Source organism: Oryctolagus cuniculus, chromosome 15 (genome assembly GCF_051225735.1).
Source record: "Oryctolagus cuniculus isolate XC-2025 breed Fujian yellow rabbit chromosome 15, ASM5122573v1, whole genome shotgun sequence".
Classification (NCBI taxonomy): domain Eukaryota; kingdom Metazoa; phylum Chordata; class Mammalia; order Lagomorpha; family Leporidae; genus Oryctolagus; species Oryctolagus cuniculus.
This window is the reverse complement of record NC_142881.1, coordinates 84,037,217-84,050,350: the sequence shown is the minus strand read 5'-3', so window position 1 is coordinate 84,050,350 and position 13,134 is coordinate 84,037,217. Positions and strand designations below refer to the sequence as shown.

The 13,134-nt window shown below is 55.4% G+C and overlaps 3 protein-coding genes and 1 long non-coding RNA gene across 4 annotated transcripts in view; 2 read left to right on the top strand and 2 right to left on the bottom strand.

Moving 5' to 3' along the window:
• Positions 1-4,645, bottom strand: part of LOC149122141 (beta-microseminoprotein-like) — a 48,682-nt gene extending 44,037 nt beyond the window's left edge. The window contains exon 1 of the mRNA XM_089313684.1: positions 4,527-4,645. The gene's annotated coding sequence lies outside the window, so the exon portion shown is untranslated. The remainder of the gene's footprint in view (positions 1-4,526) is intronic.
• The window catches only part of LOC149122137 (uncharacterized), a 320,316-nt gene that overhangs the window by 94,246 nt on the left and 212,936 nt on the right, over positions 1-13,134 (bottom strand). The gene's annotated exons all lie outside the window — the stretch shown is intronic.
• The window catches only part of LOC149122138 (beta-microseminoprotein-like), a 449,968-nt gene that overhangs the window by 274,287 nt on the left and 162,547 nt on the right, over positions 1-13,134 (top strand). The window lies entirely within an intron of this gene.
• LOC149122140 (uncharacterized) lies at positions 971-11,328 on the top strand. Its single transcript, XM_089313682.1, has 7 exons — positions 971-2,137; positions 2,698-2,818; positions 3,377-3,471; positions 3,864-3,929; positions 4,462-4,561; positions 5,092-5,244; positions 6,403-11,328. Exons 1-7 carry the CDS (start codon positions 2,126-2,128, stop codon positions 7,548-7,550), a joined length of 1,695 nt encoding a protein of 564 aa, XP_089169808.1. The 5' UTR covers positions 971-2,125; the 3' UTR covers positions 7,551-11,328.

The window sequence follows — 13,134 nt, the reverse complement described above, 5'->3', positions numbered from 1 at the left end:
CCACACCTGACCCTGCTTGTGCGTTTCTTATGCTCGCCGGGCCCTGCCCTCACCTGGGCCTTCTCATGCCTGGCCTGGCCTCAGCTCACCCAGCCCCCACCTGGCCTGCTGGTTCCATCGGTCAGAGTCAGCTCTCAACTGCTTCTGGGAATGAGGGCTGATCCATCAGAGGGCTGGCCCCGGGCTGTCACCTCCCTGGCTGACATCAGGGAGCAAGGAGCAACTGAGCCGCCAGCCCCGCCCTCGCCCAAGTCTTCAAGTGGGGGCTGCCCCTGGGGCCAGCTCCAAGTCCAAGAAGGGTGTCCACTCTCTTGATGGAGCTGGGGCTCTCCTGCAGGGGGCAGCCCTGAAGGCTGGTCAGGGTGAGGCTGACTCCTGTCCTGTGGGGCCTGAGAGCCCAGTGAGGAGGCTCGGAGGCCTGATTCAGTCTCTCCTGCTCTGGGAAGGCAGAGGTAGCACAGAAGGACATTGGCAGAGCCCCTGGCCTCAGGCTGACTGTAGCGGGTCCACAGTGGCCCCTCTGCTGGGCACTGGGGGTGGCGTGGACACTAAGGTGAGTGGGGAACCCATGACCCTCCCTGGATCAGGGGAATGAGCTTCCCTCAAGGGGAACTCTCCCTGCCAACCAGAAGAGCTGATGTGGCTTTGGGGTGCTTGTGTGACAGTGGGGGTTGGCTCGTCCTGAGGCCGGCCCCTCCCCCTCGGCCCTGCCCTGCAGGAGATGAAGGAACGGGCCAGGTTGTGCTCAGATCAAGTCCAACAGATCGATGAAGAGGTAGCACGCACGTTCAGAAGTCACATCATGTTTCGAGAGCGATACGGAGCCAAGTGAGGCCTCTGGGCTGGAGGGGCCCTGGGGGAGGGAGGTGCAAGGGTCCTGGGACACATGGGGTCCTAGGAGAGACGTGGGCTCACACCTAAAGCATAATTCCTGTAGGACAGAAAAAAATGGATCCATGGCCTTCTATTTATACTGAACAGTTTGCTTTCCCAAAGACACTTTGGTGGGAATGAAATGAAAAGGAACACAAGGGGAGACAGTATTTGCAAAATACAGAAAATGAAGTTTGTAAATCTCAATAACAACAAAGCAAATGAGGGTTCCCTGCCCTGACATGGGCCAAGGCTCAGGAGGGCCCCTGCATGATGGCACACACAACTCTCCTACTCAACGCGTGAAAACATGCTTAGCACCTAAACCACAACGGGGCACCAGCGCACAGCTGTGAGAATGGGGGAACTAAGACCACTGAACGCCGGGTGCTGGGGAAAACGTGAGGTGAGCGCAATTCCGGTTCGTTGCAGGAACAGAGCACAGTGCCCAGGCCCCCAGCAGCACCCAGGGCCATTTCTCACAATGAGAGACACACACCTTCCACACGAACCCCCAGCACACACGCACATTTACACAACCACCAGAACAGCTGAGTGCATAAAACCCTCACGCAAGATTCAGGGTTGTGTTCACAGTCACTGGACGCAGGACTACCCTGCACGATGCTCAGTGGGGAAACGGATAAGCAACCCGTGTCACAGCTGAATCCGAGAACAGGATTCAGTGAGAGGCAGGACGAGGCTCGGCCCTGGGCTCACCTGGATGCATCTCAGGTGCATCCTGCTAAGAGAGGAAGCATCCCTCAAAGGCTACACGTGCTATGATCCACTCACAGGACGTCTGCAAGAGGCCAAACTCCAGGACACACAACAGGGCAGTGGTGGCCACGGGCTGGGGGAGGTGGGGAGTTTGGCCACAGAGGCTCATGGGGAACAGATAGGCCACAGGAGCTGCTCCCTATCAGAATGAACGTGCATGGGAGGCTGACTCTCCATGGCTTAGACCCACGGGACTGCACTTCCCACAGTGGGACGCTCACCTCTGCAATGAACACCCACCTGGGGAAACGAAACTGCACATGACTGCACCCTGGGAGATGTGCATGTCCCTGCAGGCAGCACTCACCCACACGGTGGACTGCTCATGAGCAGAGTATCAAGGGCCCTGCGTGTGGCTGTCAGGCTCTGTTAGGCAGAGCCACACTGAGAGCCTCGGCAGCACTGGACGCACAGCCTCTGTCCTCTCTCTTCCAGACAACGCTCCTTATTTGAGGTGCTCCTCGCATACTCAATGTACAACCCCGTGAGTATTCTGCGATAACGTTCCAAGGTCATATCCAGAGCTGTCCATGCAGGGTGCCCCTGGTCACAGAAATCCTAGCCTGGGTTGAGGGGGCCTCTCTAATCCACAAGGCAGAGACTGAGGGGTAGAGTTCAAGCTCATGGCCTCCTTGGCCCCAACCTCAAGTTCTGGGGCAGAACAGAAGCCTTCTCCTGGGCTGGGCTCTGTTCTGGCCCAGGCAGGCCTTACTATGGTGCTTCTTCCTCACGTCTGCAGTGGGGCCCAGCAGGGCACCTGTGCAGCAGAGAGCTCCAGAGGCCATCACGGGTGTGCAGTCTGCACTCCCACAACAGTCTTCCCCTTCCTGACATCTGGGGTGGGGCTCATACCTCTTCTTAACCCTGCACAGCCTGCGCTCAGACCCTGCAGGATTCTCTCCAGGAACTTTGAGAGATCCTGACACCCAAGGGGCAGCAGTGGGGCCTGGTGGTAATGCTCAGCTCTCCCAGGAGAGGTCACCCTTGCCACGTGAGATCATCCCAGCCAGGGAGGTCCTTCTGATGTGTTTTGTGTTCTTCCAGGAATTGGGCTACAGCCAGGGCCTAAGCCACGTGGCAGCCCTGCTGCTGATGTGGCTGAGTGAAGAGGATGCTTTCTGGGCACTAGTCCAGCTCATGGGGGACAGCCAGCACTCGATGCATGGTGGGTGATGGGTGTGGTGGGCGTGGTCCTGCAAGTGCAGGGATGGGCATGCAGACAAGTGACTGGGACATTGTCCCTCACTGGCTGCTGCGTGCATAGGGCGGTCTCCCTCAGAATGCTTTCTTAGAAGCCAGGGCCGGCAGAGGACCCAATACCAAGCCATACCCCTCACTTCCCATCACACAAAGGTCCTGTGCCTTGTCTTTGACAAATGACCCTTAGGTCTCTACTGGCCTTACTGCTTCACATCTCTACTCAGACTCCCACCCACTGAGCCACACCCTTGCAGAAGGAGCATCCATTCTAGGGTGACCCCTCCTCACCCTGAGTGTCCAGATGGCCCTGAGGCACCCAGTGTGACTGCAGTCAGCCCAGAGGTCACCTTAGGCAGCCTGCCCTGGGCTGTCAGCTGTACCCCCCCTTCCCCTGAGGCTCCCCTGCCTGTTAGAGCTTCCCCTGACCCTCCATGTTCAGAAAGAACCCGCCCCAAGCCTTTGACTTTCCAGCCTTCCCGGGAAGACACTCTGAAGTGAGGGCCGGGGGGTTGCTATTACTCAGATTTCTACACACCGGACTCCCCAAAACTGGAGCAATTCCAGCACCACCTGGGAGCTATCATGCGTCGCGTGCTCCCCTCCCTGGAGAAACACCTGGTAAGTAAACATCTCCTTTCTCCCCTCGGGGGCTCTGTGCTGAGGGAGGGGAGGACAGAGAGGGGTCCTGACTGCTTCCTGGGCCAGGGGAGGCTACGTCCTCACCAAGACTTTCCTTGTTACTGGGGTCTGTGGCAGCTTGGGTGTTGGTGTGTTTTCCACCACTTGTTCCCCCAGAGTTTGTGTAGATTGAAGGGAGATGCTGTCCCCAGGGTAGAGTGGACTGAGGGACCTGTGTCCTTTCAGGAATCTGCATCGCTGGGAGGGGGGATGCACCTGCTGCTGGGCTTCCTGCACCCAGGGGCTCTGCCACAGGGCTCAGATTAGAGGGAGTCAGGCCTGGGCCCTGGGCCCTGGGCCCTGGGCCCTGAGCCCCCTCTGCCTCTTCTCAGGAGAAGGAGGGTGTGTGCCTTGAGGACTACACCGCCCACTGGTACATCCAGTGCTTCCTGGATGGGGTAAGTGCCCCAGGGACCCCTTGCCCAGGGAAGCTCCTGCCCCAGTACCTGGCTCTCTTGACCTGGTGGTCTCTGACTCTGAGCTCCCCCAGCCCCAACAGACACAGGAGGGAGCCTGCTGTGCAGACCAGGCAGGCCCTGCTCTGCTGAGAGTGGTCCAAGCTGAGGCTGAGCCTCAGGGACAGCAAGGAGGGGACAGGTCCCACCAGGACCCATCCTGAGAGCCTGGCAAAGGCCAGAGCCCTACAGTGAGAGGCAGGAGATCCATAGACCCTGGGTGCCACAGGCTGGTTTCAGCACAGCCCAAGGGCTGACCCCTCCCCCAGGCCCTGGGCTGTCTGGCATCTCCAGGGTGGCTTCCAAAGTGTGCAGAGCAGTCCGCGTGGCCCCAGGGTCCTGGATAGGCCTTGGTACTCTTTCTCTCTGGGCTTCTAAGGCACAGCTAGGATGCCCTATGACACTGCACACCCACCCACTGTGGGTCCTACTAAGGCCCTGATGCGTGGGGTCCTCCAATGCCTCTGTTCCCCAGGTGCCGTTCCCCCTGGCACTTCGGATGTTCGACATTTACATCCTTGAGGGCGCGCACGTACTCACCGGCATGGTGTACACCGTCCTCAAGGTCCACCGAAGTAAGTCCTCAGGGCCCACAGAGGCCTGGGTGCTGGGGATGGAGGAGTTGGGGGGGTCCCATGCTTGGCCCGGGTGAGCAGAACCTAGGGGAGGGACGAGTTTTCTGAGTTCTTGGCCAGCTTAGGGGGCATTGCGAATCCCGTTTCATCCCCAACCCCCAAAAATGGCGCCTCCCAGCCTGACACCCACCCCCATGTCCAGAGCCCATGTTGAAGATGCCCCGGGACCACATCCAGGAGTTCCTGCATGTGCTCCTTCCCCACTGCCTGGCTCTCTTGACCTGGTGGCCTGTGACTCTGAGCAGAGCTGAGCTTCCCCAGGCCCAGCAGACACAGGAAGGAGCCTGCTGTGCAGACCAGGCAGGCCCTGTCCTGCTGAGGGTGGTCCAAGCTGAGGCTGAGCCTCAGGGCCAGCAAGTGGGGGACAGGGCCAGGGTCAGGGGTTGCAGCAGAAACAAGGGTTGGAGCAGCCATGGTGGCTACGCCATGCCTAGGGCTCCTCCTAGCCTGACACCCACCCCCATGTCTAGAGCGCCTGATGAAGATGTCCAGGGACCACATCCGGGAGTTCCTGCAGGTGACCCTGAAGCAGGCCTGGTCACTGAGCGAGGATGCAGTCATCAGGCAGCTGCGGGCCTCCATGCGTGAGCTGGGGAAGCTGCAGTGCCTCCTGCCTCCCGAAGGTGAGTCCAGCACACGGCCCCGTCCCATGCTCCCTTAGGGGAGTCAGTAGTGGGAGTGCCAGGCCCTGGCAGCCCCACCCAGGGACTCACCTCTTCCTAGTCCTCCTTGTCCTCCCTGGGCTCAGCAGTTCTGCTTTCAGGAGCTTCTGACAGCATGGCCTGGCGGGGCCTCGGGCAGCTTCCCTGGATCCTCCTGCGGGGTGGTCCAGCCGGCACTGGATCCCCTTCAGCCATCTGAGGACCCCTGGAAGGCCCACGTGCCCTGAACCCAGTAGTGGGGGCCGAGTCCACTCCTGTGAGCAGGGTGGGCGCAGAGGCAGGCGCTGGGGGCCCCCACGGCAGAACCCAAGTTCAGCTGAGTGTGGGCTCTGCAGTCCTAGCCTTGGGCCAACAGAAGTCAGCGGGACCCGGAGCAGCAGTGGCCTCTGGGCTCTGGTGCAGAGGGGTCCCCGTTCTTGTCCCCTGCTGACAAGGACCTGAGCACCTGGGTCCCCATGCAGAGCAGAGATGGCTTTGTCCCAGCTCTAGAGGCTGGCAGTGGGGGCCCAGGGGCAGCCTGTTCAGACACTGGGAAGTCCCCACTGTGCTTCCAGGTGCTGCCTCCCCTGGGTGCTCGTGAGACAGAAGCAATGACAGCCCAGTTTCACCGGGAAAGGGACTGTGGCCCAGGGGCAGAGGACACAGGGAACCCCTGCCACCTCTTTGGAAACCACATTCCCTGTCCCCGAGGGCCTGGCCAGACCCCATGTCTGCCACACACCCCCAGCTCTCACCCCCATCATCTTAGGCTCAGTTCCCTTCCTACAATTGAGGAGGGACTCAGATGCGGGTAACTCAGCCAATGCACTGTTAGGGCCCAGGATTTCAGGTGGGGTAGGTAATGGGGTCCTGAGTTGGTGCCAGCAGTCTCCAGAGATGAGAGAGTGAGGTGGGGGGCTCAAGGCCTGTCCAGTCTGTGGGCTTTGAGGGGAGAACCAGAGGTGTCCCTGTCATTCCCATGGCCCAGGCTGCATGCACCATTCCTTCTGCGGCCAGCAGGCTGGAGGTGTCCTGAGCATCACACCGAGTAATGGGGACCCCAAGGGTCAGGTCAGGGCAGGCACCCTGCAGGCCAGATGGTGGCCGTGGAGAAATTAAACCCATCTGTTCTTTTTCCAGATAAGCCAACCGAAGATGGCAGCCCGGCCCTGCAGGTGCTGCCTGGCTCTCAGGAGCGCGCTCCCCCACCAGTGTCCATCAAGACCATCGTTGAGCGCAAAGGCTGTCACCCTGCTGCTGCAGCTCTCCAGGAGCCAGCGGGGGCTTCAGCTTCTGTCCCCGGGGAGACCGGTCCTCTCGGATCTGCCGTCCAGCCCGACTCCAAGCAACACACCAAGGAGGAGAAGGGCAGTCGTGGCGAGAGCAGCACCCAGCCCTGCGGCCAGGGCTCCTCCACGGGGGCCTCAGGGTCAGGGGGCGCCGCCCACCTCTCGGGCCCACAGTGCTCCTGGCTGGACGAGCCAGGCCCCCTCCGGCGCTGGACTTCCCTGACCAAACTCAACGTGACCTTCCAAGATGACTCCGACTCTGAGGACGAGGAGTACTACAGCGGCCTGGAGAAGCAGGAAGAGGACGAAGAGGAGGAGGAAGGGGAGGAAGACCAGGCTGCTGAGTGTCCTGCGTCTCCCTGGCCAAAGCTGCTTCGGGACCTGAGATTCGTCCTGCCCGAGACAATTTTTGAAGAGGACGAGGAGGGAGGCTGTGAAGAGGGTGCCTCCCCAGAGCCCTCGTCCCCAGCCCTGTCTGTGAAGTCCTCAGAGTCTCTGCGTGGCCCAGGCCTCTTGGCCCCACAGAGCTTGCAGAGCAGGGGAGACCTGTCCCGATGGGGGGGCCTCCCAAATCTCAGCCCGCCTGTCAAAGGCGCTGATTTCTGGCCCCTGGAGCTGGGTGGCCAGCAGGGTCTCAGGGCCCCTCCCCCACCTGCCTCAGAGCCCCTGGATCCCGGGCCCATGCAGGCTGTGCCAGCCCTGGGAGCAGGGCTGAAGACGCCCTCCCTGCATGGGAGCCCCATGCACTCTGGGGACACTCACGGGCTGGAGCCTGCAGGAGCCAGCTCTGCACTGGGAGACCAGGCCTGTGTGCCCTCCCTGGCTCGAGGCCTCCTTGCTGCCCATTCCATGGAGGAGCTGGATGTGTGTGGGCACCTGGAGGGGAAGAAGAGCCCACCAGGTGTCCAGCTCAGACGGGCCAGAAGCTTAGGCTGTCTGAGCACAGCGGCCTCCCCGATGGACAAGGCTCCTCTCTGGAGCTCCTCTCCCCCATCCTGAGGCTTCACCCATGCTCATCTCGGCCAAGGAGGCTAGCTTGTCTATGCCCGCCGGCTTCCCTGATGGTCAAGGCTCCTCTCTGGAGCTCCTCTCTCCCTCCCTGAGCTGCCTCACCCTAGCTCAACGCGGCCAGCATCTAGCTTCTCTTTGCCCGGCATCCTCCCTGATTGACAAGGCTCCTCTCTGGAGCTCCTCTCCCCCACCTGAGCTGCCTCACCCTAGCTCAACTCGGCCAGCATCTAGCTTCTCTATGCCCGCCGGCCTCCCTGATGGACAAGGCTCCTCTCTGGAGCTCCTCTCCCCCTCCCTGAGCTTCCTCACCCTAGCTCAACTCGGCCAGCATCTAGCTTCTCTTTGCCTGGCATCCTCCCTGATTGACAAGGCTCCTCTCTGGAGCTCCACTCCCTCACCATGAGGCCTTATCCTAGCTCAACTCGGCCAGAAGCCTAGCTTCTCTATGCCCAGCACCTCCCGCCTGACAAGGCTCCTCTCTGCAGCTCCTCTCCCCTCCCTGAGCTTTCTCACCCTAGCTCAACTCGGCCAGCATCTAGCTTCTCTATGCCTGGTGGCCTCCCCAATTGACAAGGCTCCTCTCTGGAGCTCCTCTCCCCCTCCCTGAGTGGCCTCACGCTGGCTCATCTCGGCCAAGGAGCCAGTCCACTGCCACAGTTGCTATGGGCACCCTCAGAGCAGGAGATGAGATAGGACATGAACCCAGGCACCTGTGGGCTGCCACATACCCCTCCCGCCTTTGTGAAGGAACCCTCGGGAACTTCTGCCCCTTGTTGATTGTGTATTAAATGGTTTCAGAATGCCTTTGATTTTGTGACCCCTGGAGCCGAGCTGCCACACAGGGTCCCTGAGTCCTTTGCAAGTGGCTGGAGGTGCCACAGCCTCCAGATGCAGTCAGAGACCCAGCTTGGGGTGCTCCATCACTTCCTGAGATTGACCTGTGCCCAGCGTGGACCAGAGGAAAACTGGAGGAGCAGCAGTGGCTGGGTACATGTGGTCTTTGGGACAGTTCAGGAGTGTGGGCCCAGCCAAGGGACCAGGCCCATGATCACCTCTGTGCACTGTCCTGGGTGTGTGGGCACCAGGTTCCCACTCTTCTTTCCTCCCTGCCCCATCTCACAATCCAGCATCTCATGGCCTGAGCCTGCAAGAGGACCCCAGGGCACTTCTGACCACAGACCAGGATGCCAGTGGGTGGAGGCAGCCCCAGAATGTCCAGGTGGTCCTGGTGGCACACCTGGCTGGCCAGATGCCCACATGCCCTCTAGCAGCTCAGGCCTCCTGGGCTGCTGTCACAGTGGGTTCAGCTTCTCCAGGTCATGCTGTCACTAGGGGTCATTAGCATGGAGAATGTGTCCCCTGACGTTGGGAGAAGAGACTCCTGGCTCAGAGGCTCCTGGCCTGGAGGATCCACAGGGAAGGAGTCTGGAACCCTACCTTGGGCAGAGAGAGCATCCCAGTTCTCCAAGGGTCCCTGACACTTGTAGCCTCTTCCTCAACCCACACGACCTCCAAAAGGCGACTAGGCCCTGTTCATCAGAAGCTACCTGGGTCATCCCAATGGGGCAGGTTAGGCCATAGCCATTTTCCCCTGGGTCTGGAAGGCCCAGGATTCTCTAGCTGTTGAGTCTGGTTTGGAGTTGACCACTCTGTACTCCGTTCTTGAATGAACCATGGCTGTGTCAGTGGCAGGACCCCAAGGGCTCAGAATCGCTGGTCCCCACAGGGTGCTTTTTGCAGAATCACACTGAGGCCAGAAGCTGATGAGATAGAGGGTGACAAGTGGCTACTGTGCTGATGACTCATCTCTCCAGGCTGGGGAGCCACAGCCATGGGCCAGTCCTGAGCCTGCTCCTGTTCTCCAGTGCTCGAGGCTGGTCCTCTTGTTCCTGGGAACCATAAGGCCATATTTTGGACTCTTCACCTGCTTCTTCTGCTCCTTATCTGGGGGAAGATGTGAGCCTGATGATGAGCTTACAGGCAAGGTTGCTACAGGGCAGGCAAAGTGGATGGGAAGGCCCCTGTCCAGGTCAAGCCTGTCCTGTGCTCCCTGCTCTGCCCTGGCTTCCTGGGTGGACCGCAGTGTACTCAGAGATGTGAAGGCATCCACCTGTCCAGGCGCATGCCCTAAACAGTGTTACTAATGGGAACGCACACCTAGAGACTTTCCTGGTGCCTATGTCCTTGAACCATCCTCCCCTGGTCAGCCATGTGCAGGGTGACCTGCAGACATCCGTCTCCATTGAAAGCCACCTGCCTTTGGTGACAGTCCTTTGCCCTCTCCTGGAATGGAGATTTCACAAACCTGGTGCTCTTTCTTAAGATTTTCTCCTTTGTATCACTTTGCTAAATAGAAGAAATAAAAGGAAGCCAGCTATATTAATATTGGGTAGATTTCACAGAAAAGAATTTTATAAGAGATAAATAAACTTCAATATGTTTCAGGGGTCAATTCATCAAGTATATATAAGTATATATATATGTATATATATGAGTATATATATATATGTGTGTGTGTGTATATATATATAAATATAAAGCTAAATACTTACACACCTAATAAAAGTAATCCAAAAGATGTGAAGCACAAAAGCCAATGTAAATGTAAAGACAGGCAAATCCACAAGTGTAGTCAGAGCCTCCGTACCCTTCTGTTGACAATGGATGGAACAGCTGGAAGAAACTGAGTGTGGAAGACCAGGGCAGCCACACCAAGAGTCTGCCCTAGGTGCATCTGTCTGACACTCCAGCCCGCAACAGCAATGCGTGATTTGTTTCCAGGCACATGGAACCTTTACCAAGATGGGACACACTCTTGGCCACAAAACTAGTCTTAAGACAATTAAAATGACCAAAGTCATGCAAAATGTGTTCTCTGAACACAACGAAATTATATTTGAAAACAATAATAAAAAATAAAATCCCCACATAGCTGAAAATGAAGGTCTAATTTCCCTCTAAGTAGTGAATGGGTGGAATGGAAATTCAAAGGGAAATTAGAGATCACTCCAAACTTAATGAGATGAGAATTTGATAAATCAGAATGTATGGGGCATTGCAGGAGCTACTGTCATGGTATAGTGGGTCAGGCCTCTGCCTGCAGTGCCAGCATCCCATATAGGTGCCAGTTAAAGTTCAAGCTAGGCCCCTGCAACCTGTGGGAGACCCAGATGAAGCTTCTGGCTCCTGGCTTCAGCTTGACCTAGCCCTGGCTGTTGCAGCCATCTGGGGAGTGAACCAGTGGATGGAAGATCTCTTTCTTTCTCTCTCTCTCTCTCTCTCTTTCTGTAACTCTTTCAAATAAATCTTTAAAAACAAAACAAACAAACAAAAAAAGAAAGGATAGGATATTGCCAATGCTTACAGTGCTTACAGGGAAAATTGTAGCACTAAACATTTACATTAGAAATGAAGAAAGAGGGGCTGGCATTGTGGCGTAGCAGGTAAAGCTGCCGCCTGCAGTGCCAGCATCCCATATGAGCACCGGTTCGAGTCCCGGCTGTTCCAATTCCAATCCAGCTCTCTGCTAATGGCCTGGGAAAGCAGTGGAAGACAGCCCAAGGCTTTGGGTCCCTACACCCACATGGGAGACCTGTAGAAGCTCCTGGCTCCTGACTTCAGATCAGCACAGCCACAGCCATTGCAGCCAATTGGGGAGTGAACCAGCAGATGGAAGACCTCTCTCTCTCTCTGTCTCTCCTTCTCTCTCTGTGTAACTCTTTCAAAAATAAATAAATAAATAAATAAATCTTTGAAAGAGCTCAAACCAATGACTTCAATTTCTACTTTTGGAAACTAGAATAAGAAGGGGCTGGGGTTGTGGTAGAGTGAGTAAAGCCACCACTGGCAATGCCAGCATCCTATATGAGCATATATGACCTAGCTGATCCACTTCCAATCCAGCTCCCTGTTTATGGCCTGGGAAAAGCAGTGGAAGATGGACCAAGTGTTTGGGCTCTTGCCACCCATATGAGAGATCCAGATGAGGCTCCTGGCTCCTGGCTTCTGCCTGGCCCAATGTGGGCCATTGTAGCCATCTGGGGAGTGAACCAGCAAATGGAAGATCTCTCTCTCTCTGTCTCTACCTCTCTCTCTGTAACTGATTTCAAAATAAATAAAAATAAACAAATAAATACATGCTTTTAAAAAAGAAGAGAAACTAAAGTCCAAAATAAGTGGAAGAAACATTGGCAGTTTCTTAAAAAGTTACATATTCATATACATTTGCCACATGATCTAGCATTACATGAGCCACAACTTGCTCCCACCCAGAGTGTGCGTTAGTAGGAAACTGGATTCAGGACCCAGTCATTCTGACATGGCATATAGGTATCTGATCCACTAGGCCAAATCTTCCCCTAACAGTATTGGAAACATATGCTTTATTAATGAAAGCATTCATAGAAGCTTGGCTTGAAATAGCCAGAAAATAGGAACAATCCAAATGTCCACTCATAAGCTAAAAGATAAGAAGTATATAGATATCCATGTAATGGAATACCATGTAAGAAAATACATGCAATAAAATGAATTACCGAAACAGTTATAAAGCTTAGATAAATCCAAAATAATTATGCTGCAGGGATGGAGCCCAAAACATCCCTACCCTCCAGAAAATCTCCACCTACTGTATTATTCCATTTACAGGACATGTAACAAATGCTAAATGCATAAGCTAACAGTGACAGAAAATAGATCAGTGCTAGAGATAAATGGTGACAGACGGTGTAAGTAGTTGAGTGTGTCTGGGAAGGTTAACGAGGAACTCAGGAAGCCCCCGGAGGTGCTGACATGTTCAAGACCGTGACTGGGGTAGTTGGTTTCACAGGTGCACACATGTCGAACCTGGTCAAATGCTGCCCTATCAACAGGGACATTTTCTCATATGCCAACTAAGCCTCAAAAGGCCTGTTATTAATATTATAACAACTAGAAAACAGGGAAACATCTTCAAGACATGAAAGAAGCAAAAGTATTTTTAAGACACAACATAAATCAATAAGCTTTGGACAGAGTAAAGAGTAATAGGTAGAAGCCTCAGAGTGTAAGGAAATATCACACAACAAACACAGTAACCACAAAAAGTTTATAGAAAATGGAATTAAAAGATAAATGTATTTCGGTTTTGAAATGTATTTTGCAATTAAAAGATAAATTTATTTTGAAATCCATGCCTCGCTTTTTATATAATTCATTTTCCATAAACCATTTGTGTGAAAATAACTTGCCTTTTTTTAAAAAAAAATCATTTGCGTGGCAGAGAGAGAGAGAGAGAGAGAGAGAGACGCACACATAGTGAGCTCCCATCATGCCCAAGTTGGGAGCCAAGAATTCAACACAGATCTCACGTGTGTGCGGCAGGGACCCAACTGCTTCAACTGTCGCCTGCTGCCTCCTAGGATCTGCCTCAGCGGGAAGCTGGAATCAGGAGCCAGGACTCAAGCCCAGGCACTCTGACACGGGATGTGGCTCTCTTAGGTGCTAGAAATACCCACCCCTATATTTAATTTTTAACGCCATTTTCCATGAACTTTTCAAAGCACCCTCCTCTAGTGAACAAACAGACATATCC